This window comes from Grampus griseus (assembly GCF_964374135.1).
Source record: "Grampus griseus genome assembly, chromosome: 17".
In the NCBI taxonomy this organism is placed as follows: domain Eukaryota; kingdom Metazoa; phylum Chordata; class Mammalia; order Artiodactyla; family Delphinidae; genus Grampus; species Grampus griseus.
This window is the reverse complement of record NC_139011.1, coordinates 25,156,393-25,183,005: the sequence shown is the minus strand read 5'-3', so window position 1 is coordinate 25,183,005 and position 26,613 is coordinate 25,156,393. Positions and strand designations below refer to the sequence as shown.

Below are 26,613 nucleotides of genomic sequence, written 5' to 3'. Positions count from 1 at the left end.
TTATATCTCTATCAAACAACCTGCACCAACTTTTTATGAAATAAATCAGAATTATCTGCTCTAATATACACATCATCCAGAAATCAAATATCTATATGACAGTTGAAGTTACAGGAGTTATTCTGTCATCCCACTCACCCTGAGCATGAGTTTAACAGGAACATTGTAAGTAAACTTAAATGATTGAATCGGTATAAGATTGTATGTGTGGGGGTAGTGAGTGTGTGTTTATATACATATGTGCATGGGTTGGAAGTATGTATGTGTCTAGATAAGGATGTGAAAGTTAGGGAGAGGAGTGATGTAGATTGGCTAAATAAGGTCATATAGGATTCAAAATGAGCCTATACAAAAATTAAAAGGGAAAAACTTAAGGGTAAAGGAGAGAGAATGAAGGTGGATCTGTGACACACAATGTAGACTACACATAATGTAGTCCAGATTCCACTCCAGGCCATTAATGAATAAATTATCCTGTATAAAGAAGATACTCAGTGGCTTATCAACCAAAATACAGCTAAGCCTAGCAGAATCAGATGTTAACACATTGAGAATTATCTTTATAAGCTAGAAGTAGCTTGGGAACTTACTGTGTGCCCCCTTTTAGTTGTAACTTGGAAAAATACTGAGCACAATATGACTCTAAAGTATTAAATAGCACACAAGGAGACATAAACTTAATAAAACCCCTGAGTACTTAGCACAGTACCAGCGAGTGCTATAGGAAATAAAGAAAAGGTAAAAAGTAAATAAGAGCTAAGAAAATCTGAAGGAGTTCATGTTTTCAGGTCCTACAAAAGATTTTTAACTTTAGTGTTGTAGCCACACAAGGCTAAGTAAGTGAATTACTTAAACCATTAGACTAGTCAGTCTACAAAAAGAAATCAAATGCATTTTAAGCAAGGGATCAACAATTGATTTAATTATCTGCATAGAATATGAAATTAGATAGACACTGTATAAAGTTTTGTTTCTTTGTTAGTTTGTGAATGAGTACATGAATGATGCCACTAATTTTTCAAAAAATCTTACCCCATGAACATAAAGAAAGTGCCTCTTAAATAAAACATGATCATAAAATAATTTTATAATTTAGCCATTTAGTATAACCAAAAATTACTTGCCCAATGCTTTCTTGATACACTACTCCTTCAATCTATAAAGTTCTTCTCTCTCCTATCATGTCCAAGATTCATCAGCTCTGAGATGTAAATATATTTGAGACCTATCAATAAGCTGAATTCCTAGAATTCATGTTCACTTCTCTATTTCTTCACAAAACTTTGATTTATTTCTGTTAAATTATTGTCTCACTACACATGTTAATTATATGCAAAGCTGCTATAATTTATTTTATTTATATTCTACAATCACAACATATAACAAAATGCACTCGTATGCTGACTGACTTGAAAGATGATGTGTATTAACATTTCTTATGTGCATGTACCTGTATATAATAAATACTTAAAGTCAGTAAGTATTAAGTAACACCTTTGTCTAATTTCTCAAGTATTTTCAAGCACTTGTTGCTGTTTATATTAAACTAATTTTGCTTTAAATGAAATTTGAAATATTAGTACAATAGAAAATAAAAATGTAGTTTATTCTCATGGGATGGTAACATCATAGAGTATGAAATACATCTGCTTTTAATATTCTATCTGCTCCATAAAGGTTCAAAATCAAGGGATGACAGAGAAATATTAATCACATTATTACTAATAAAAATGGCATTTGGGCATTGAATTGGCAGGATATAGGGAAGTGTAGTTTCAAAATAAGATAATACAATCAATATGCTTCCTTCTGATACACAGCCCTAAATATTTCATAAAGACAGTAAATATACATGTTCCTTCCACGGCATTATCTCAAGGAAGAGTTCCCATTATCTACTTACTGATACATTCTGGTAAAGGTTTGTCCCATTGTCCATTTGGTTGACATATCAAAACTGAAGATCCAAATAAGAAATATCCAGGATTGCAGTCATAGAATACCACAGTGCCATAGGTGAAATTCCCATGTTCTATTTTACTTTCTCTTTTGGAATTGGCTGGAATTCCGGGATCAGAACAGTTGACCACTAAACAAATGACAAATTTTGAAATATATGTTTGGAATAATATACATATACTTATATAGATTTCCATTAGAAATGTAGTTTCAAAGGTAAATTTAATCAAACAAACCAAAGATTCAAGGAATAATATTAACATTTTAATGGGATATAATGGACTGAAATTGGTTTGGCTGAAAATATTGGAAAAAGGAAAACTTCTTTGCAAAATTGTTTTGAACAATAGCAACTCCTAAATATTACACTGAGTACAGATTTAACCTTTCAAGCTTTAAACAATTAGAAAATGGAAGAAAATGATAATTTGGTTGTTACTTTATCAGACAATACAAAATATATGTCTTTGGAAGTGGAAAAAACACAAAACAATTATCTTTAATATACTTCTATAGAGAGAACAATAAATAAACGTCTGATGCAGGTATCATGGTAATTTAGGCCTCAAACATTGTTTTGTTTTGTTTTGTTTTGTTTTTTTCCAGTACGCGGGCCTCTCACTGTTGTGGCCTCTCCCGTTGCGGAGCACAGGCTCCGGACGCGCAGGCTCAGTGGCCATGGCTCACAGGTCTAGCTGCTCCGCTGCATGTGGGATCTTCCCGGACCGGGGCACGAACCCGTGTCCCCTGCATCAGCAGGTGGACTCTCAACCACTGCGCCACCAGGGAAGCCCTAGGCCTCAAACATTGTTTAACCAAAAATATGAAGATTGTCATACTGAGTGAAGTAAGTCAGATAGAGAAAGACAAATATTATCTGATATTGCTTATATGTGGAATCTAAAAAAAAAAACAGTACAAATGAACTTATTTACCAAACAGTAATAGAGTCACTGATGCAGAAAACAAACTTATGGTTACCAGGGGCAAAGAGGGGGAGGGATAAATTGGGAGATTGGGATTGATATATACACACTACTGTATATAAAATAGATAACTAATAAGGACCTGCTGTATAGCACAGGGAACTCACTCTACTCAGTACTCCGTAATGACCTACATGGGAAAAGAATCTAAAAAAGAGTGGATATATGTATATGTTTAACTGATTCACTTTCCTATACACCTGAAACTAATCCAAAATTGTAAATCAACTATACTCCAATAAAAATTATAAAAAATATTTAAAAAATTGAAAAGTTCCATTGATTATGAAGCAAACTGCAAGTAAAAAAGGTATAAATGATTTTATATACAGCCATAAAATAGGTACAAGATAACACAGTTAAGCAGCTGAAATAAAGTTTGTCAGTTTTGACTTCTAAAAATGTTAAAAAATAAGAAAAAGGAAAGCATTGCTAATGAGATAACATCAATATTAAATATTTTTGCTTTATTAGCTGAAAATTTTCTACTGTTCTGTCCAAACTGTTTCAAATGTTATCATGCGTGTCTAAACAGACACATTATTACCATGCCCTAAGCTGGAATATAGTTAGATTTTTACCTTTGCACATTGGTGGAGGATGACTCCACTGTCTGTTGGCCTGGCACTGTGCTTTTGTTGGCCCTTGCATAAGATACCCAATATTGCAAGAGAATGTTACCACATCATTAAAGTTGAATCCATTTCCACTTGTTCTTCCATAAATTGGACTACCAGGGTGACCACAGCTCACAGCTAATAGCAACAGGGCCGGGGTGGGAGAGACACAGAACAGAATAATTAGTTATCAATTATTACATGAAAATTATACTTAATCATTTCAAAGAATGTGGAAAGAAGGCCACTTTCATATGAAAATATACTTAAAGTAATTTTACTAATGCAAAGGAACAATTTAGAATGCCAAAATAGTCTAATATAGAAGTATTATATTAGTAAGTAGACAATTATTTATAATTGTAGTAATTACATGCAAGTAGTACACAGATATTTAAAGTTTTATGATAGCTTTTCATTCTATTTCATTTTAGGGAAAAATACTGAAATGCAAAGAAATTTGGGAATGACTGAAATTCATATCACTAGTTAATGGCAAAAGGAATGAAACTAAACCAAATTTCCTTTTCTAGCTAAGTTTAAGAATTGCAGATAAATGAAGGCAATTTTTTGTATTTAATTTTGAAATAGTTTCTTTTAATATTATTTATCCAACCATTTTTATGATTAACAGATTAGCAAAATCTTGCTTGAAGAATAACTTAATGTGACTGCAATAAAAAATGATGCTTTATGCTGTAGAATTCTTAACATATTGAGATACCAATATTAAGATTCCCTAAACCAATCAACCTTACTGGTATAGTTTCTTCACTATTGATATTTAATAATTTAGCACAGTTTTTTGGGAAATAATGGTATCAATTAGATGCATTATTTACATCGTTTAGAGTTTTGGTTCTTTTTTAGAGTTCATTTAGTGCTGGCTTTTCCCAAACACTCTGTATTCCTGTGAACTGTTTTATTGCATTATCTCACTTTATTAATCACAGGAAGTCCAGTAATAATGCTTCATAACTGGGCACAGTGAAAGACCCAAGTCACTTTTAGTACTTTAAAAATGACCCAAGAGCAATTAATTTTCAGCTGTATTGTTAACGTCAACCTATTCATTTGAAAATGTAACTGCATCTTATTCTTGTTTAAAATTATTGATAAAGAAACCTGTTTTACCCCAAGGGCCAATTTCCATTTATAGTCTCAATTATTCAGCAAGATAAATAATGGTATTAGTTGCCTATGCTTTGATATAATGAAAGGCAAAAAATCTGGGATGGATCCAGCATAATATTGCTGTCTTTAAATCATTAAACTGTCTGCCCCCTATACACACACACCACAGAGAAGCAATTTTGCTAACTATATGTTCTATTATCCTATTAAATCTCAACACATTAATGTATTTTCTATTAAACTAGAACTCCAAAAAAATTCTGTTGATTGGATAAGAATTTGACAATGATAGAATTTATAAATATGGATGTAACTGGCCACAAATTAAATATTTCCTGTGAACCCATACTTAAAGACCCACGCATTATTTCCCTGAAGCATCCAAAATCTCTATCATTTGATCCTATAGTGTTAAAATTACAACGTATTTACAGTGTTTATTCTAATTTTCTAACACCATTTTTAATACAAATGTCAGTGATTGCTGATGGAAATTATTAGGAGAAAAAAATAAGAAATATATGGATAATTTACTTTCTGATCCAAAATAGGATAGATTGTGATATGAAATACTGTGTACTACTGGGTATTCAGTGGAGTAAGAAAAAATACTAGAGTTATTACTCAGCTATTTTAAAATTCATTTTATCCTTCATGTGTAAATTCACATCTAAATCAACTTAAAAGAGCAGATGGATATTTGTTGAACTAGTAAGATCTTCATTAAAACAATTCCAAAATTGTTCCAAATCCACAAAGTAATGACAGGCTTTCTAATATTTCTTCCACTTTCATGGTGGATGGTTTTATATGCTTCTGAACACACCCTACTTTAAAGACTAGTGTGTGTCAGTATAAAAAAATGCACTGTGAGAACTTAGTTATTTAAATACACACACACGTGCACACACATGTACATATGTGTGGATCTGTCTATATAATCATTTCTCTTACCTAAGAAAAATATTACTAGTAATTGCAAGAGAACTAAACAGAGGTCTCTAATTACTTTTGCCATGCTTACTTACGCACACAGGATGGAAGTTGACCAGACCAGTTGTGATCCTGTTGACATATTCTCACTGAAGAACCAATCAGTCGAAAACCAGGATTACATTGATAAACAACTGTGTCTCTGTATCCATAATTTTCTCCAATAACTTGACCATTCACAATAAGCTCTGGAATTCCACAGTGGCCCGCTGAAATTGGTCAAAATAATATTTTTAATATTGTGATCTAAATTTTATTATGATTTGTATATTTGTATACATATATAACATTATTAATCTTTAAATGTTTACTTAGAAGTATGCCACAAATAAGGCAAACACAATTATATAACATTAAGATAACTGTAATATACTTAACAAAATGCCTACTATTTGGGAATTAAAAGAAAACACACTTCCAGTAACAGTTGGGCCTGGAGGAAATTAGCAAACATTTCAATATGTATAAAAATGAAAATATAGCATGTAAAATTTTGAGGAATACCTATAAAGTATGCTTAGTGAGGAGCTTTACAGTGTTAAATGCTTTTATTAGAAAAGAAGAAAGATATAGGATGAAACAAGCAATATTTCACTTTATGAAAAGGAAAAAGAAGAGCAAAATAATGAAGAGGAAAAAAAAAAAGGCCAAAATAAGTAGACAGAAGAATATATTAAAGACATTTACAGAAATAAAGGAAACAGAAAATAGAAAAATAATAGAGAGCATTATCTAAGCTAAAAATTCTTTCTTTAAAAATAAGAGAGAAGGTTCAAATAAATAAAATCAGAAATGAAAGAAGAGAAATTACAACTGATAGCACAGAAATAAAAAGAATTATAAGAGACTACTAGGAACAATTATACACCAACAAATTACAAAAACAGGAAGAAATGGATAAATCCCTAGAAATTTACAATCTTTCAAGAATGACTCTTGAATAAATAAAAATCTGAACAGACCAATCACTAGTATGTGATTGAAACAGTAATCAAAAGCCTCTCAACAAACAAAAATCCAGGACCATATGGCTTCACTGGTGCATTCTACCAAACACTCAAAGATTAAATAGCTATTCTTCTCTAACTTTTCCAAAAAAATTATAGAGCAGAGAAAGCTTCCAAGCTTATTTTATGAGGCCAGCATTACCCTGATACCAAAACCAGATAAGAAAACCACAAAAAAGAAACCTACAGACTAATAACCCTAATAAATATAGATGCAAAAATCCTCAACAAAATATTGGCAAACCTAATACAACAATACATTAAAATGATCATACACCATGATCAAGTTATTCCAGGGATGCAAGGATGGTTCAACATCTTCAAATCAATCAGTGTGAAATACACATTAACAACATAAAAGAGAAAAATCATATGATCACACTGAGAGATGCAGAAAAAAACATTTGACAAAATTCAACATCCATTTTTGATAAAAACTTTCAACAAAGTGGATATAGGGAGGCAATGTACCTTAACACAATAAAGGGCATATATGACAAGAACCTGCAGCCAATATCATATTAAACAGTGAAAATCTAAAATCTTTTCCTCTAAGATCAGGAACAAGACAAGGATGCTCATTCTCCTCACTTTTATTCAACATAGTATTGGAAATCCTAGCCACAGCAATTAGACAAGGAAAATAAATATAAGGCATCCAAACTGGAAGGGAAGAAATAAAACTATCACTATTTGCAGATACTATATACAGAAAATTCTAAAGATGCTACAAACTATTAGAAGTAATAAATGAATTCAGTATAGTTGCAGTATACAAAATTAATATACAGAAATCTGTTGTACTTCTATACACTAACCATGAATGATCAGAAAGAGACATTAAGAAAACAATCCCATTTACAACTGCATAAAAAAGAAGAAAATATCTAGGAATATGTCTAATCACAGAGGTAAAAAACTTGTACTTGGAAAACTATAAGACACTGATGAAAGAAATTGAAGATGACACAAACAAATGGAAAGATACCCCATGTTCATGGGCTGGAAGAATTAATATTATTAAAATGACCATACTACTCAAGGAAATCTACAGGATCAGAGCAATCCCTATCAAAATACTTTTCACAGAACTGAAACAAATAACTCTAAATTTTGTATGGAAACATAAATAGCCAAAAGAATCTTGAGAAAGAACAAAGCAAGAGGTATCACACTCCCTGATTAAAATCTATACTACAAATCTACAGTAAACAAAACAGCATTGTGCTGGCACAGAAACAGACATATAGACCAATGGAACAGAATAGAGAGTCCAGAAATAAACCCACACTTATATGATCAATTAATATGAAGGAAGCAAAAAAATAGAATGGGGCAAAGGCAGTCTCTTCAATAAATGGTATTGGGAAAATTAGACAGCTATATGCAACAAAATAAAACTGGATGACTTTCTTACCCCATATACAAAAATAAACTTAAAATGGATTAAAGACTTACGTATAAGATCTGAAACCATAAAACTCCTAGAAGAAAACATAAGCAGTATGCTGTTTGACATCATCCTTAACAATAATTTTTTAGATCCGTCTTCTTTGACAAGGACAACAAAAGCAAAAATAAACAAATGGGACTACATCAAACTAAAAAGCTTTTGCATAGTGAAGGAAACTATCATCAAAACAAGAAGTCAGTCTGCTGAATTGGAGAAGATATATGAAAATCATATAACTGATGAAGAGTTAATATCCAAACTATATAAAGAACACATATAACTCAATAATAAAAAAAACCTCAAATAGTCCAATTTAAAAAATGGGAAGAAGATCTGAATAGACATTTTTCCAAAGAAGACATACAAATTGCCAACAGGCACATAAAAAGATGCTTAATAGCGCTAATCATCAGGGAAATGAAAATCAAAACCACAAAGAGGTGTCACCTTACACCTGTCAGGATGGTTATTATCAGAAAGACAACAAGAAATAACAAGTGTTGGTGAGGAGGTAGAGAAAAGGAACTCTTGTGCACTCTTGGTGAGAATGTAAACTGGCCCAGCCACTATGGAAAACAGTAGGGAGATTCCTCAAAAGATTAAAAATAGAGCTTCCATTCCATTTGGGTATCTATCCAAAGGGAAAAAATAAATACTAATTCAAAAAGATTTATGCACCTTCATGTTCATCACAGCATTATTTACAATAGCCAAAATATGAAAGCAACCTAAGTGTCCCTCAATTGATGAATGGTTAAAGAAGATACGATACACACAACACACACACACACACACACACACACACATGCACATGCACAATGGTATACTACTCAGCCATAAAAAAAACAGAATCTTGCCATTTGGAATAACATGGATGGGCCTTGAGGGTATTAACCTAAGTGAAATAAGTCAGACAGAGAAAGACAAATATCACATGATTTCACTTATATTTGGAATCCAAAAAACAAAAAAAGCAAACAAAACAAAACCTAGAGTCACAGATACAGAGACCAGATTAGAGGTTGTCAGAGGGAGGAGGGTTAGGGGGAATGTGAAATGGGTGAAGGGGATTAAAAAGTACAAAATTCCATTTATAAAATAAATGTCATGGGGATGTAATGTACAGTTTGGGGAATACAGTCAATAATATTGTATTAACTTTGTAAGGTGACAGACAGTAACTAGACTTACTGTCATAAACATTTTGTAATGTATACAAATGTTGAATCACTATGTTGTACAACTGAAACTAATATAATACTGTATACCAGTTATACCTCAATTTAAAAAAAAAAAAGAAAAAAACTATAGTAGACTAAGCAAAGAGAAATATGTCACTGTAACACAATCAAGGTAGTCAAAAGTTAGAAGCTTTAAAAAAGAAAAAGTCAACAACATTGTTAGACTCCTAGCTAATGCTATCAACACACACAAAAAAGAGAGAACAAAATTACCAATAACAGGAATGAATGAAGTGACATCACTACAAAGCCTACAGATGTTAAAAAGATAAGGGAATATTAAGAACTGCTTTATGCTGATACATTTAACAATTCAGAATAAAAGGACAAAATCTTTGAAAATTGTATCATCCAAAAACTAACACAAGATAAAATAGAAAATATGAATAGTCCTTTATCTATTAAAGTATTGCAATTCTTAAACAATAACCTCCCCCCCCAAAAAAAACAGACTCATTTTTTCACAGTAAATTCAATCAAATATTTAAGTAAAAAAGCAAGCAAAGAAACAAACAAAAAAACACCAATCTTACACAAACTCTTAGAAAATAGAAGAAAAAGAATCATTTCCTAACTTGCCTAATGAGGTAACCATAATCCCAATATTAAACCTGTAAAAGACACAGAAAAAAATGTCCTTCATGAACATAGATGCAGCACTGTTTAAAAAAAATTAGAAAATTAATACATGTAAAATACATCATGATTATCTGGGGTTTACCTAGAAATGACCAGTTGGTTTAAGATGAAATATTGACCACTGTCATCTACCATACTGACAGAAAAAAAAAAGAGAGAAACATACATGGCTATTTCAATAGATGAAAATCATTTGGCAAAATTCAGTACCCAATCATGATAAAAACTAACAACAATTAGCAATATAAGGAAATTTTCTCAACCTTATAAATACATCTAAGAAAAAAAGTTCATATTATATTTACTGATGAAATATTGAATTCTTTCCTCCTGATATAAGGAACAAGACATGGATGACCACTCTCACCAGTTCTGTTTAACATTGTTTGGTGGGCCCTATCTAGTTCAATACACTAATACAAAGGAAGAAAGTAAAAACATAAAGTAGGAAACAAAACAGTAAAACTATTTCATGCTCAGATGACATATACATAGACAATGTTATTTTAAGAAAATCCTAAAACAAGTAAGTGAACTTGCAAAGAGGCAGGATATTAGATAAATATTTTGATTAATTTTATTTTTATGTACTAACATCAAACGATTGGAAATGTAATTAAAAATGAACAATATCACTTATATTAGTGTAAACACACTAAAGATTCTGTGGAATAAATTTAGCAATAGGTATACATAATCTCTATGGTAAAAAAAAAATTTAAATATTTGCTATTGCAAAAAAAATGAAAGAAGACCTTAATAAATGAATAAATATACTAATGAATAAATACACTAACTTTACCATGTTCAGGAATTAGAAGAGTTAACATTGTTAGATGCCAATTCTCCCCAGAGGATCTACAGATAGAATGCAATCCTACAGTCATTTTAAAAATAAACAATTAATAACCAAATTCTAAAACATATATGAAACTTCAAAGGACATAGAGTATCCAAAGTCATCCTGAAAAATAAGAACAAATTTTGAGGACATACACACAAAATTTCAAGATTTATTATGGAATCTATTCAACCAAAAGTGCCAGACACCCTTCTGGAAAATACAAACAAACAAACAAAAAAACACTCAACCTTACTTCATGATATATAAAACAACAAATGACTAAAATAAGTCATAGCTATAAAGTAAAACTGAAAACTGTAAAGCTTCTAGAAGAAAACATAAGAGAAAATCTTTGTGACTTATGGTTGAACAAGGTTTTCCTAAACAAGACACAGAAAGCAACAGCCAGAAAGAAAAAAAGATAGATTTTACAAAAATTGAAAACTTCTGCTCATTAGGACAGCATTAAGAAATGAATAGGAAAGTCATAGGCTGGGAGAAAATGTTAAAAAAAAATAAGAATATATAAAGAACGCTATAAGTCGTAATAAAAGGCAATTGAATATAAAAGATACTTCAGGAAAATTTACAGATGACCAATAAGCCCAAGAAATTGTACTCGATCAGTAGTCATCAAGACAATGCAAATTAAATCTTGTAAGATACCTTTTTGCACCCAAGAAGATGACTAAAATTAGAAGACTGGCTATACCATATGCTGCAGAAAATGTGAGACAGCCAGAACTCTTCCAGAAATTTTATTCCAGACTATGCAACAGAAAGGAATACACATGTCCACAAAAAGACTTTTACACAAATGTTCATAACAGCTTTGCTCATAACAGCCCCAAACTGGAGAGAGTCCATGTGTCCATCAACAGGGGAATGGCCAAAGTTTGGCATATACACACAATAGGATTCTACTCAGAGAATTTTTTTTTAATTACTGATATACACAACAACATGAATGAAAAAGAATGAAAGAAACCTTACACGAAAAGAGTACATAATTTAGGATTCCCTTCATATGAATTTCTAGAACAGGGAAAACTACCATATGGTGAAAAAAACAGAACAGTGACTGTCTCAGTGGGTAGGGGAGGAGACCTGCAGATTGACTATAAAGGGTCACGAGGAAGCTTTCTGAGGTAATGTTAATGTTCTACAACTATAGAGTGTTTAGTTACATAGGTGTACACATTTGTCAACACGTATCTAACAGTGTATTTATGATATGTGCATTTCACCATATGTACATTTACCAACATAAAAAGAGAAAGGAACCATGAGCAAATATTGAACTCTAGCTGATATGTATATAAAAACGTTTAACATGCAGTGTACTGAATTTGGCAACTTCAAAATGCATCAAAAAGTAAAATGAATTGATGGATTGATAGAGGCATTGAAGGACGACTAGATATGTGACAAGCAAATACAACAAATGGCTAATCATAAAATCTAGGTGGTAGACATATGTATATACATAGTCAACTCTGAATTGAAAAATTCATAATAATTGGGAGTTTGGGAATAAATACACTATATTTAAAGAAACAATCATAAGCACATTCTAGTGGCCATTCTAGGCCAAAAGTGTCTGGGGCTATAAGGACAAGTTGTTTGCAGTCATGAGAAGAATGGCTGGGCTACATGAATTCTTAAGGTTAATTCAAAGCATAAGATTCTAGGATCTGCTTATTTGGCAATTGCACTTTCCTCCTACTGACACACTTTTGAGTTTATATTAGACGTCAACACTACATGCTATACAAGAATATTGTTGTCTTTATAGACTGAGAGACAATGTTTGCTTACAAACATTCCTTTTATGCCCTGTCTTTCCACAGAACAGAATCAGGATTCTAAATAGGTGAATAAAACCACTTCCTATACACAATATTCAATAAATAACGTATAACATACAATAGTAGTTCATCGGGGCAAAGAGTTATAAAATATAGTATCTTAAATTTAGTTTACATATATTTTCAAATGCAGAAGTAAACTAAGTAATCTGTAATTGAAATAAGCATAACCAAAACCAAGTTAGAAACTAGTAAGAAATATTTTATTTTATCATCTAATCCTATATTAACACATAATGATTTAATATCTTTACCATTTTCTTTTTTATATAATAGTCTTATAGCATAGTCAAATAAATATGTGTACTCTTATAAAGAAGCCATTGTTACTGGGTTTCCAAGTACACCTACTAACAAATATTCCTGAGAGGTTGAAAAAAAGAATTTTAACCAAAATCTCTAGCTATACCCTTTTAAGTTTCAAATAATGATTGTATCACCATAAATATTTTCAAGCTTATTATCAAAACAATATGTATTTAAACTGCTAAAATATAGACTTTTCTGTCATATGTCATATTTTTAAATAGTAAAATTTTAGAGACAAAACACTGTACAAATTTAGCAACACCTTGTTCATAATAATCAGCAATTTTTAAATTAGTAAACCTAAAGATTATGCCTTGTTTCCAAAAGGCAAGTGAGTAGTTATTATAACAATTATTATTATTACCTAATTCAATACTTGCTGTCATTTCTTGAAATAACTTTAGAGAAAAATAAAGCATAAATCATACTATTCTCTTAAGATAATTACTGAAGTCTCTGAAAAAAGGGATAAAGCCTAAATCATAATATTCCTTTAATAATAAGAGAAGGGGTAAGAAGAACTAGCTATTCAGTCTCTTAATGAACAGATTTTTACAGTGAATTAAAAAACCTAAGGGAAAAAAACCCTATTTTCCTAAAATCAGGTTTGAAAAATAGATTTTTAAAGTTTTAATACAAAGTAATACTACACATGTTGAAACGTTAGGAAATAAAAAGGGAGAAAGATATTTAAATGTGGAACTTGTTTTTCTTCTTTAGTCATTACCTTAAGCAAATAGGTGAAAGGAGAATTGACTATGGTTTAGAATGAATTCACTGTTACAGTGATTAATCCAGCTGAGTATGCAGACATTCAGCAATTAGTTTTTACCTTTTATTTTCACCATGCCTGGAAGATAAATGTGTCTCTCCTTAATGACATAAGATTCTCATTTGGAATGCTAGTTGATTAACTTTAAGAGTTATCTGTTTAATAGCTTTTCTACCATAAGATATTTTAAAAGTTAAATATTTTCCAGTTTTTATTATCCTTACTGAGTGAATATAAGTTATTATCTCTTATTATGAAAAAGGGCTGCCTTTCTAGAGGGAGAAAAAATGTTTGGTTAAAATGACTTAAAAATCTGTACCTAAGCATCTGGTTTCCGATCCACTCCAAAGACCTGAAGAAAAGCATTCACGTACAGCGGAGCCCACAAGCATGAATCCTGAATCACAGGTAAAGATGGCCGTTGAGCCATATGAAGTTTGAGTTCCAATCTTATTTCCATTTGGAGGTGTAGGTAGTTCTCCACAGGAAATAACTTGAAAACAATAAAAAAATAAAAACGCTTAAAGACATAGTCAATATGAACTTGTAACAAAACCATGCTGTGATTTGATATATTTACAATTGAAATTGACATTTGTAAAACATGTTTGAATCATTATGAAAGTGTAGAGAAAATAGATGACATAATTTAAAATTTATCCCCTTTGAGTTCCCATAAATCTTCTAAGTAACAGTGACATGTGATGAAGATATTTTGTTTGCATTTTCTGCGTAGCCAACCTGGTCACCCAACAGGTTGTAATGAAAAAATAATAATAACAAGACTAAGGGAGGATAATTTATTAGTCCAAAGTCTTTCTCTGACTTATCAAGTGACATTGGGCAATCCCTTTGACTTACCTGAGCCAGTTTCCTCATTATCTAAGATCATAAGTGCAAATAATTTTTGTTGCACACTCTACAGTTTATAAAGCCCTTTACATGTGAAATATCATTTGATTCTCACTAGAACCATTAGATTATAATTATATTTCACATTTTGGTTTTAGGTTTTAAAAAACTAAAAAATAGAGATTAACTGACTTGCTAGGTCATTCAGAACCCAGCTCTTATAACACCTTCATATTTAAAGACCACAAATGAAATTTCTTTCTAGAATAAAAACAATAATAGATAGCACTTATTGAGTGCTTTTGTACCAGACACTATTACTAACACTTTATCTTACGCAATTCTCAAAACAACTCTATGAGGTAGGTGCAATCATTATCTGAATTGTGTGCACTAGGATATGGACACATAAGAGGAAAGTAACTTTAATAAGATTCCACAGCCTATAAACAGCTAAATCAAAATTTAAACCTAGCCATTTAACTCAAGAATTGAATACTTAACCACCAGCCTTTATTCTGGCTCCAGCTCTGGCTTTCAGCTCTAGGCTTTAGGATTCTATTAGACAAATAGAAAATTTGCAGACTTTAAAAAATTGCATGTAGAATTTAAGATGTACCGATTGTTTTGAACTAATACCCCAAACAATCCTTTGAGGTAGCTATAATATTTATTAATATTAATAATACTGATATTTATATCATTTTAATTTCAAAGATGAATAAATGGAGGACCAGAAAAAAAATACTGTTCTTTCCATTTTTCTCAGTGAATTGTAATTCCTAGATTCCTATCTTTCCTGCATTCTTACCTGTGGGCAGGAACCTGATCTTATGTAGAACTTAAATTTTTTCTACATAATAAAGGATTGAACACAAAGAAACCAGACAAACATTTGTTCAATAAATGCTTCTGCTGTAGATAATTTTTTTCCTTCTCTTTGAAACATCCTTATCCCATGTGCCCTTTTAATGAAATTATAATGGAAGAAGAATGAGCCTAGAGGAAGATCCTGGGTGAAAACTGAAAAGAGTAAAGCAAAAATTTACAATACATATGCCATATTTTTAGAATATGTAATGTAATTTAGATATGTATTTTGAGATTTTTAATTCATCAATATGATTATCTTATAAAAAATGGCAACCCCCAAATCCTATGCTTAATATGGAGATTAAGAAAATAAATATTCCTAAGTAAAATATTACTAGGTACTTGCGTACTTACTATATATAGTTATGTTATGTTAAAATTTTAGTCTCCATAATTCAGACTTCAAATGTTTTATTAGTTTATTTATAAATTATGTATCCATATCATAAATGCTGTAAAACTGTGTTGAACATGAAATGAAAGGATGAATTTTCAGCCTAGCATATTTCCTGGTACTAAGTAAACTCAATAAATGTAGTAAAGAAAGTTCAAAGGAAGATCAAGATATTTCATCTGATTATCCTATGTTAAGTTAGCTTATCTACATTAGACACTAGCTATTTATAAGAATGTATGAAAATAGAATGACTAAGATGTTCAGTTTGATTCAATAAATATTTATTGAGCTCCTGCTGTGAATCAGGTTCTAGCTGATATTTTCAACGTGTAACACCATTAAATCATAATAACTATGAGATAGGTATTATTGTAATTTTCTTGTTTAAGAAATAGAATAACCATCATATAACATCAAAAGGCAGAGGTTTTAATTAGACTCCATGGGTTGAAACCCAATTATCCATCATTTATAGGCTCTGTGACTTGTGTAACAAGATAAAAATTCTTGGGTTCAGTTTCCTTTCTGATAAAATAAATATAATAATATCAACTTATTTATAGAATGGGAACTAAGGAATAAATGAAATAATACATGTAAAGGGCTAAAAGTAGTGTGTAGTTGTTTTAATAAATGATAGACCTAGAATCTAAGGGAAGGGTTTCTGAATCCAAAGCCCCTGTTGTTGTTTTTTTTAATAAGCATTTACAAATACCAAAAACAGTTACAAAATTTTAAGATGACTTGAGAATAAATGACCTTTTTAAATAATATTACCTCAATATTGCTCTAGCATATGTAGAAAAAAGAAGTGATCAAGCAATTCAATCACCAAGGATTGCATATGAAATGTTTAGCGGAGTGTATACTTACTTTGGCAATATGGTCTTTCATTTCTCCAACTCCAAGTACCATTAGGAAGACATTCAATAGAAGCAGGACCTAGTCCATGATAACCAGGATCACAGCTGAAAACTACCTTGGTTTTGTATTCATAATGGGAACCATTCACAATTCTCCATCTTCCGTGTTCCAGAGTAAAGGAGTTGATGCTTGGGCATGTAACAACTATACAAAAACCAAAGAGATAAATGCTAATAAGTCAGTCATGTCTGTTCTACCTCTTAATTATATCTCATGTCTATTCGATTCTTAGTTCACTATTTCCTGAGTTCCTTCACTATTGTGCCATAAAAGGTCTTTAGCATTTTTTTTTCATGTTAATCTTCCTACTCCCTCAGTTCTATGGTACTGCTGGCAGTTCTGTGAACATGTCATGCTATTTCACACTTGAAAGTCTTTGTACATATTATTCTATGCACCTAGAATCCCTATTATTGACTTTTCCATTCTTCTTTTCTTAGATTATCATATCCAAGTTTATTCCCTAGTACAGGAAGACATGAAGTATATTTTAGTGATGAACCAAACCAATAACATTAGTTTGTTAAAATTGTCTGACTTTCTTGAAGCTGATTTAAAAGTATTCTTTTTTCTTTTTTCCCAGCTTTACTGAGTTATATTTGACACAAAGTGGAAAAAAGGGAATACTTGTACAAGTTGTGAATGTAAACTGGTAAAGCCACTATGGAATACGCACATACAGCAGTATGGAGGTTCCTCAAAAATTGAAACTATAACTATCATATGAATCACCAATCCCACTTTGGGATATATATCCAAAGGAAATGAAATCAAGATCTCAGAGAGATATCTACACTCTCATGTTCATTGCAGCATTAGTCACAATAGGCAAGATACAGAAATAACCTACTCTCTTTTCTTTAAAAGTTTTGGAAGGACTATATTTTGAGGAAATTTGTTTTATGAGAATGATCTTTTTATGCAAGACTTGTGATATAAACTTCAGCTAATTCAAAACTTGCTCAGCATAAGCAGACACATTATTAGACACTTATGTTAAGATTGCAAATAATTTAACAACCCCATTTTAAATGAAATCACAGCTAAGTTGAAATGTTAGTACTAAATAGAACAAGTAATTGATTTATAGAGAAAAATTAAAGACCTTATTTAAAGACACATTTTCTAATCCTTTTCTACCAAATATTTTATCTGAATTATTTTCTATAACCATTATATAATATTCATTTACCTATTACAGTATTGATGGCAGGAATGAGAACTATTCTAAATGTAAGTAACCTGAAGAATTCTGACAAAAGTTGAATATTATGGATCATCTCATTAGCATCATTTATGTTTATAAAAATCAGTTGAATGTATTAAAATATAATTTTATTAATGTAAACAAAATCTTTTTTCAAAGACCTATGTATTGAAAACACATGCTGATTGATGGATGACTTTTTACAAAATAAATAAAACGTTGCTATGTAAAATAAAATGCCACTTTATTTTTTTGATATAAATATTCTGGAGCTTCTGAAAATGAGTAAAACTGTCCTTATACTGTATTGCAGACAGCTTAATTTACTTCTATTTCCCTCTTAGACATCATTTTAGGGAATGGTTCTAAAATCTGAAAAATACATAAAATTTCAGATCATATAAGATGCCAGTAGAAACACAAGTGATGAAATTTCCTTAACATACATACCAACACAGCGAGGAGTCTTGTTATGATTGCTCCAAGTTCCATCTGATTGACAGACAGCAGTGGTAAGTTCCTTAGATGACAATCTATATCCATCATTACAAAAATAGGTAACTCGGGTTCCTACCAAGTAGTCTGTTGTGAGTATTCCTCCATTTGTTGGAGCTTTAGGAATCCCACAGGAAATTGCTAAAATAAATACATACATACAAAACCAAAGAAACAGAAAACTAATTAGATAAGTCTCATAGAGTATAAAGCATGTAAAACTATTTGGAATTTTATTAATTCCTCTGAAACAATTTCAGAATATCTTCAGCAAAACCTTTTTTGAACTACAACTTTCTGAATCAATTATTTCAAACTCTGATTGAATGTCTTTTTAAATTGGTGAATCTATACACTCTTAATACTTTATTTCTTGGTTTCTTACTTAGTTTCTTGTCAGCATGTGCATGGTTATCAGCATGCACACAGATTATAAGAGAAGGCAAGTTAAGTAAATATAGAGTGTATTAGTGCTAATACATGTGTGGACCTAGCAAGTTAGGTCAATTCAATTTGACAGTATTAAAGATTATAAAGGTAGTGGTAACCAACACTCATCAGGGTTTCGGCCAGGAGTAAAACAAATAGATTTATTTTACCTGGAAGCTGGATATTACTTTGTCTTAGGTCCAGCCAAACTCTATGTGCTTGTGCACCTTCCATGGAATATCATGTGTACGGACATATTTAATAAATATAGGGCTAGGACTTATCGTCTTAAAACCTAGTTTGGGTCTTCCTGCATTTCACTGATATGTCTCAGATGTCTTGGTTTTTATCTACAATAAATCTGATTTACGTAAAAGTTAGTTTTACCATAATGGGATAATTACAGTATAAATTTATATTTCAATAGTTTATTGTATAAAATCAGAAAACCTCTAAATTCTGAAATAACTAGTTTTATTGGTTTCATATAAGAGATTCTAAACTTGTAACTATTTTTCTCGTATCAAAAGAAATAATAGAAAGATACGAGTTTAGTTTGAGTATTTACAAAAGCTGTAAATATTCTGTCTCCATTTCAACCTAAAATTGTTTCTACTTCTCTTATAAAATCTATCACTTAGGTGTTTAATTTTAATTAATTCATGCAAATTGACTACAAAGTAAAAAAAAAATTTTAGTAAAACACATATAAAATTCTCAAAGTGGAATAGCAGACTCCCTACTGGTGAATAGCTTGATCTTTTGTAATTTGATAACCTGCAAATTATAAACAGAAAAGTAGTAATGTTGATTTAATAAATTATATAAGCAATCTCATATAATTATGTTATTATTCTTGCTATCTAATTATAGACCTCTAAAATAGTGTTGCAAAGGTAAATGGTTCCCTGATGTCTGTTAAAGCAATATTTGTATTTCCACTTAGGACTTCTGGGTATTTCAATTTGTAATAAACTGTTTCCCCACTGAATCCCCACCAAAGATCATGTATTTAGTCATTTTTTAAAAATTAGCTGTACATTGTTGGGGTAGAGTAGGTTAAACTTAGAGCAAAGTAACAATGAAATTTAGTTTAAATAATATAGGTTCCATACATGTAGTTAGTATATAATGATTGTATTTTAGAATTGAAAAAAAGACAACATACTAAAATGATAGGATAAATGTGCCTGTAGATACTATACAATTTAACTTCTTAGCTAAAAAAAAAGGAAAACAGAGTTCAGAAGAACCATCATCACTGAGTGATTGTCAGAAGCTTCTCTGCAGAACTCTGAAACAAGCACAAATTAAAAGTGAAATAAAGATGTCCCCATACCTGTACTTGGTTTTTATATTAAATGTACTAAATATTAACCTGTTTTAAAAGTGTGTAGAGTTATCTTACTATGGTCTGATGGCATTTCCCTAACGGTTCATCATGTTGAACATTTTTAATGTGTTCATTTTCCAGCTGTATATCTCAAATGTTCACGTATATCTCATGTTGGTAGTGAATGTTGGCTGATATTTCCCTTTTTATAATAACTAAGAAGACAGTAAAAGAAATGTGTTAGAACTTGAAAAAAATAAAGTGAAACAGGGAATACAAAGTGACTGTTTCTGCATAACCCTGTACAATACTCGATTGTATAGAGGGATGACAATGGTTTAATTAGTGACAGGGCAGGGAGTCAATGAATGATTCGTTGATGTGTAGACAAAGAAATAAAACACCTTCTCAAACCGAAATAGAGATAACAGACTAAATTTTCTATCTTGAATTGTGTTCACATTGCGTAACCACAGCTCAAGTAAATATATGTGAGGATGTATAAGGAGACTGAAGAGACAAGAAGAATAAAAATAACTGAAGAATGCAAAACAAATTTGGAACAAAACAAAAATTGTGTGAATAGCTCTCCCCAATGACATTTACCCCTTTCATTTCAATTAGCTATGCCCAAACACAGGTCACATACAACAAACAATTTTATAAAATAATGTTTTAAAATTGTTTCAGTGAACATAAAGGATCAATTTTGGAAATGATTCTTTGAGTTATAAATATTTTATCATGTTACTATGCAAAATATCTTATTTTTCAGCTATATTTTGATTTACCAAAATATACAAGCAGCTCATGAAGCTCAATATCAAAAAACCAAACAACCCAATACAAAAATGGGCAGAAGACCTAAATAGACATTTCTCCAAAGAAGATATACAGATTGCCAACAAACATATGAAAGTATACTCAACATCACTAATCATTAGAGAAATGCAAATCAAAACTACAATGCGGTATCACCTCACACCAGTCAGAATGGCCATCATCAAAAAATCTACAAACAATAAATGCTAGAGAGGGTGTGGAGAAAAGGGAACCCTCTCGCACTATTGGCGGGAATGTAAATTGGTGCAGCCACTGTGGAGAACAGTATGGAGGTTCTTAAAAAACTAAAAATAGAACTACCATATGGCCCAGCAATCCCACTACTGGGCATATACCCTGAGAAAACCATAATTCAAAAAGAGTCATGTACCACAATGTTCACTGCAGCACTATTTACAATAGCCAGGACATGAAAGCAACCTAAGTGTCCATCAACAGATGAACAGATAAAGAAGATGCGACACATATATACAATGGAATATTGCTCAGCCATAAAGAGAAATGAAATTGAGTTATCTGTAGTGAGGTAGATGGACCTAGAGTCTGTCATACAGAGTGAAGTAAATCAGAAAGAGAAAAACAAATACTGTATGCTAACACATACATATGGAATCTAAAAAAAAAAAAGGTTCCAAAGAACCTAGGGGAAGGACAGGAATAAAGATGTAGATGTAGAGAATAGACTTGAGGACACGGGGAGGGGGAAGGGTAAGCTGGGACAAAGTGAGAGAGTGGCATGGACATTAACAAATGTAAAATAGATAGCTAGTGGGAAGCAGCTGCATGGCACAGGGAGATCAGCTAGTAGCTTTGTGTCCACCAAGAGGGGTGGGATAGGGAGGGTGGAAGGGAGATGCAAAAGGGAGGAGAAATGGGGATATACATATATGTATAGTTGATTCACTTTGTTAAACAGCAGAAACTAACACACCATTGTAAAGCAATTATACTCAAATAAAGATGTTAAAAAAATAACCTATTTGTAATTATAGAAAAATTTCAAATCAAGAACAATTAAAAAATGCTCCATATATAAATGTCATATTATATAAAAAAAACCAATGAAATTATAGTGCTGACACTACAAAGCAATTTCAAAACTTCAGAAAGTTCAGGATAATTTTTTATTTTAACCAACAGTTAATTATTTTCACTAAAGGTTTCTCAAAGATTATCTATCTATATATATATAAAAACAATCCTTAATAACTGAAATTTAATTGTTCAAAGTTCAGAGCATTTAAATGTTTATTTAAAATCTATATGATTTAGAAGTTATTATATATATTTTAAATTCCTGTGATTCTAAAATTATGAGATCATGATTCTTTCTCAAACCAATTCTGGGAAACCATTTAATACTAAAAATGTATAAATACTCCTGCTATTCATTGGTCAAAGGAAAGCAGATGTTTTGCTAGTTTATTAAAATGTATTTATTCTACATGAAGTCAGTACCTTCAATGATGGTAACCCATTAAGTTTAGGATACATCCCAGAATTCTAGTAAGTAATTAATGTTTCTGAATCAGCAATATAAGGAAACAGTTCTTTCATTTCTCATTTATTTATACATGCCTATGAAAGCTATATTTTCATGAATTAGAAATTGCAATTTAACAGGTAAAATAAACCATTTTGGGTATCTGGTAATATCTATTCTCTGCTCATTTTAACTTGCTGCTGTTTAAATTTTAACTGATATTTTTATATTTTATTTGTTTTATATAAATTGCCTCCAATAAGTAGATGATAGGTAACATCCATTATTTATTAACTGAAAGCGTCCCTCATTTTTTTTTCAAATAATACTGAAAGTGATAAATGCATCCTTTTTTTTTTTTTTCATCTTTATTGGAGTATAATTGCTTTACAATGGTGTGTTAGTTTCTGCTTTATAACAAAGTGAATCAGTTATACATATACATATGTTCCCATATCTCTTCCCGCTTGCATCTCCCTCCCTCCCACCCTCCCTATCCCACCCCTCCAGGCGGTCACAAAGCACCGAGCTGATCTCCCTGTGCTATGCGGCTACTTCCCACTAGTTATCTACCTTACGTTTGGTAATGTATATATGTCCATGCCTCTCTCTCGCTTTGTCACAGCTTTTACCCTCCCCCCTCCCCATATCCTCAAGTCCATTCTCTGGTAGGTCTGTGTCTTTATTCCTGTCTTACCCCTAGGTTCTTCATGACATTTTTTTTCTTAAATTCCATATATATGCGTTAACATACGGTATTTGTCTTTCTCTTTCTGACTTACTTCACTCTGTATGACAGACTCTAGGTGTATCCACCTCATTACAAATAGCTCAATTTCATTTCTTTTTATGGCTGAGTAATATTCCATTGTATATATGTACCACATCTTCTTTATCCATTCATCTGATGATGGACACTTAGGTTGTTTCCATCTCCGGGCTATTATGTGAGGGTTCATAGTTGTTATATATGCCTCCACATGCTGGGTAAAATAAATCAAATATAAATTTAAATTTCATATTACAAAATAATGTGATGTTCGAAAATTTTCAGAGTCCAATGACATTACATTTTCTTTATGTTGAACTTGTCTTTATTACTATACCTAGCTAAGAGACTCAACTACTCTTTAAAAACAAGACCTAGTCCAAAGCTCTAAAATGTGCCATTTGTTGACTTGTCATTTTTTTGCTATAGCAGGATACAATGCTCAGAGAGTGCCTTGCTTTTTAACAAAATAAAATGGAAATGAAAGACATCTCTGTTGAGTTACCTAAACAGTGAAGAAAAAATAATGTGGTAATTGGCTACATTTTCCTCTTTTAAATTTGTTGCACTGAGAGCACATTTTTGCATACTTGAGAGTGAACATCATCAGTGACCTTGCCTACTCTTATCCCCTCTTTTCTCTCTGCAGACTCCACACTAACACACACTCCAGCTCTGGGTCATTCATTTTCTGACAACAAAGTGATGGGAATGGTAGATGTATGAGTAAAGTATGCAATATAAGTGGATAGAGTAAAGGCATAAATCACATAACAACAAATGAAGAATTATAAGACAATGTGTCTCATGCTCCTCAAATTTATCAGTCTGTGTTTTTCAGCCTTATTTTCCTTAGAGGTATCCATAATATGCTTCTGCATATTTATAATATTGGAAGTTTCAGCAATCCAAATAAAAGTTAAACGGGGTTAATCTTTTATTAATGTAACATTTCTGGTTAATATACTTCACCTTGACAAGCAGGGACCGGTGCATCCCATGTATGATACCCATAGGAAGACTTTCTGCACACAGCACTGCTTTTCCCAACAAGTCGGAATCCTCGATCACAGGCCCAGCGGACCACACTATTAAGCTGTCCACCTGTCTGACTGATAATGTATCCATGAGGTGGGGATTCTGGTGTACTACAGTAGAAAGCTTTTTAAAAGAAAAAAATGAAAATCATATAAAGTTAATGAATCAGAAACTCTTTACAATCTAGAGTTATAAAAACCTTAAAGTAAATACTAGTTCATAAAAATTGGCCAATTCAATTGCCATCTACGTGAGTTTTACTTCATATGGACATATATTATTTTCCATCCACTTGACAATCTAGTGACATAACTTTTAGGAGACATAACTATTTCTGGGCTTTCTTCTGATTCTTATTGTCACTGGAGATGTCTCCTAATTGAAATACATTATACCTTCTTAATACCCTGGAGGTTCAAAAGCCCTACAAATAGTTTATTGAATTTTGGAACTGGTATTTCCTGTCACCTGAAGGGCCTAAATGCCACAGTTTAGTAGCAATATTTTAGAGCATGTTGTTTACATGTCACTTTGAAATTACCTGCAGACACCTATGTCATGTTAGTTCATGCATTTCATTTTGGTGGATGTCTAAAATAGTCCCTCCACATTCCATAATCCTCTCTTCCAGTTTATTAAAGAGTTTCCATGCTGCCAAGAGTGCTTATATATGGTGATAAAAAATGCCAATAAAATAAAACTTCTTTCATCTCCTGAAGTCTAGAATGTCAAAAGATAACGTGAAATGGCTTTTTCATATATATGTACTTTTGAGACTATTCAGACTGGCAGGATCCATTTACCCTTTGAAACTGAAACTTCAATGTATTCTTCTGAGAAAAAATGAGACTTCAGGGGTAAATAGTAAGAAATAGATTGGACTTAGAATATATATGTCATAACCTGTCATTTTCTAAAGGAAAAATTTATATTCAATATGTCAAGCTGTTCTTGGGGCCAAAAATGATGTTTTCATTACATTTATATCTAACTTTGTCATGAATATCAACATAAATAAGGATTAGTCTTTAATATAGTGAACTTATGCTTGTAACTGTTGGATTTGAATGATTTCCCTTTAAGTTATTATGGTTATTAAAAATATAATTTAACATTCTGACTTTTTAAATACAGTCTGGCACAACTTTAATAAAAAGACATTTACAAAGTTCACATTCAAATATGAAAAACCTCAAGAATGACTTGGGCGTATGTTTAAATTTTTAAACATTTCTCCTTTGCATGCCTAATAACATTTTTCAAATTTAATACATATCTATTATAGGATAAAACTTGTAAACATGCTATAATGTCAGTGACAAGTTACTTCTAATATGTAAAAGACAAATTGCTGATAAAGGCAAATTATCACCTTATAGTTTTAAAATCAAAGTAGACAAAAATGGTATTTGCACATAACATACACATATGCAAATTTATATAAATGAGTAAAATTCAAGAGTTTATATTTACAACTGGAATTCAAAATTTTATTTAAGTCCATGTCTACAATTGTTGTGTCAGAATAATCTATAAAATATTTAAGAAAGTAATTTTCAGTAGGATTGATTAGCAATGACCCATAGCTTGGGGAGACATGGTCTGAACACTGGAGAGATAGAGATGGTTGATTGGGTCTGAAGTATTCTGTTATTGAGCACATACCTATGGCATCTGACATGATTTAGGATGGCAATAAAGAGAAGGGATATAATCTTTGCATAATGGAAAACTATGTACAGTTAACAAGAAAATTATTGTCTCAGTATTAGTAGACCTTATAAACAAGAAGGCATATAGGAAAAGCTATTTCATCTTGATATTAAGAAGGATTTTCAGCCTACATCTTTCTAGATATTACTCAATGAAAAGCAATGATGACAAAACATTTTTTTAAAACTAAATGTTTCTAAGTGATGTGTTCATCATTTTCTCTTTTAATATTTAATATATTTTAGCAAGTATCATAAATAGGTGGGCAAGAGTGAAGACAAAGATTTTTTCTACTGTATGTTTATCTTTTGTTTAAACTTCTCATTTAAAGGAGTTATATATATTAAGTAGATCAGATACAACTGAGCAACACTATTAACATTTTGTGAGAGTTCAAGGGAAATTTCTGCTGGGAAATAAAGCACTTAAAATATC

General features: G+C 31.3%; 1 protein-coding gene across 3 annotated transcripts in view; it reads right to left on the bottom strand.

Annotated features, from left to right (window-relative positions):
- The window catches only part of CSMD3 (CUB and Sushi multiple domains 3), a gene marked incomplete at both ends in the record, with an annotated part of 1,078,626 nt that overhangs the window by 61,665 nt on the left and 990,348 nt on the right, over positions 1-26,613 (bottom strand). For 2 of the 3 annotated variants that reach the window (XM_082674966.1, XM_082674968.1), the window contains 7 exons: positions 1,904-2,089; positions 3,527-3,700; positions 5,725-5,898; positions 14,142-14,315; positions 16,818-17,012; positions 18,526-18,711; positions 24,400-24,588. In XM_082674966.1, the coding sequence (XP_082531092.1) occupies positions 1,904-2,089; positions 3,527-3,700; positions 5,725-5,898; positions 14,142-14,315; positions 16,818-17,012; positions 18,526-18,711; positions 24,400-24,588 (1,278 nt within the window). The remainder of the gene's footprint in view (positions 1-1,903; positions 2,090-3,526; positions 3,701-5,724; positions 5,899-14,141; positions 14,316-16,817; positions 17,013-18,525; positions 18,712-24,399; positions 24,589-26,613) is intronic. The other variant, XM_082674967.1, reaches the window with a different exon arrangement.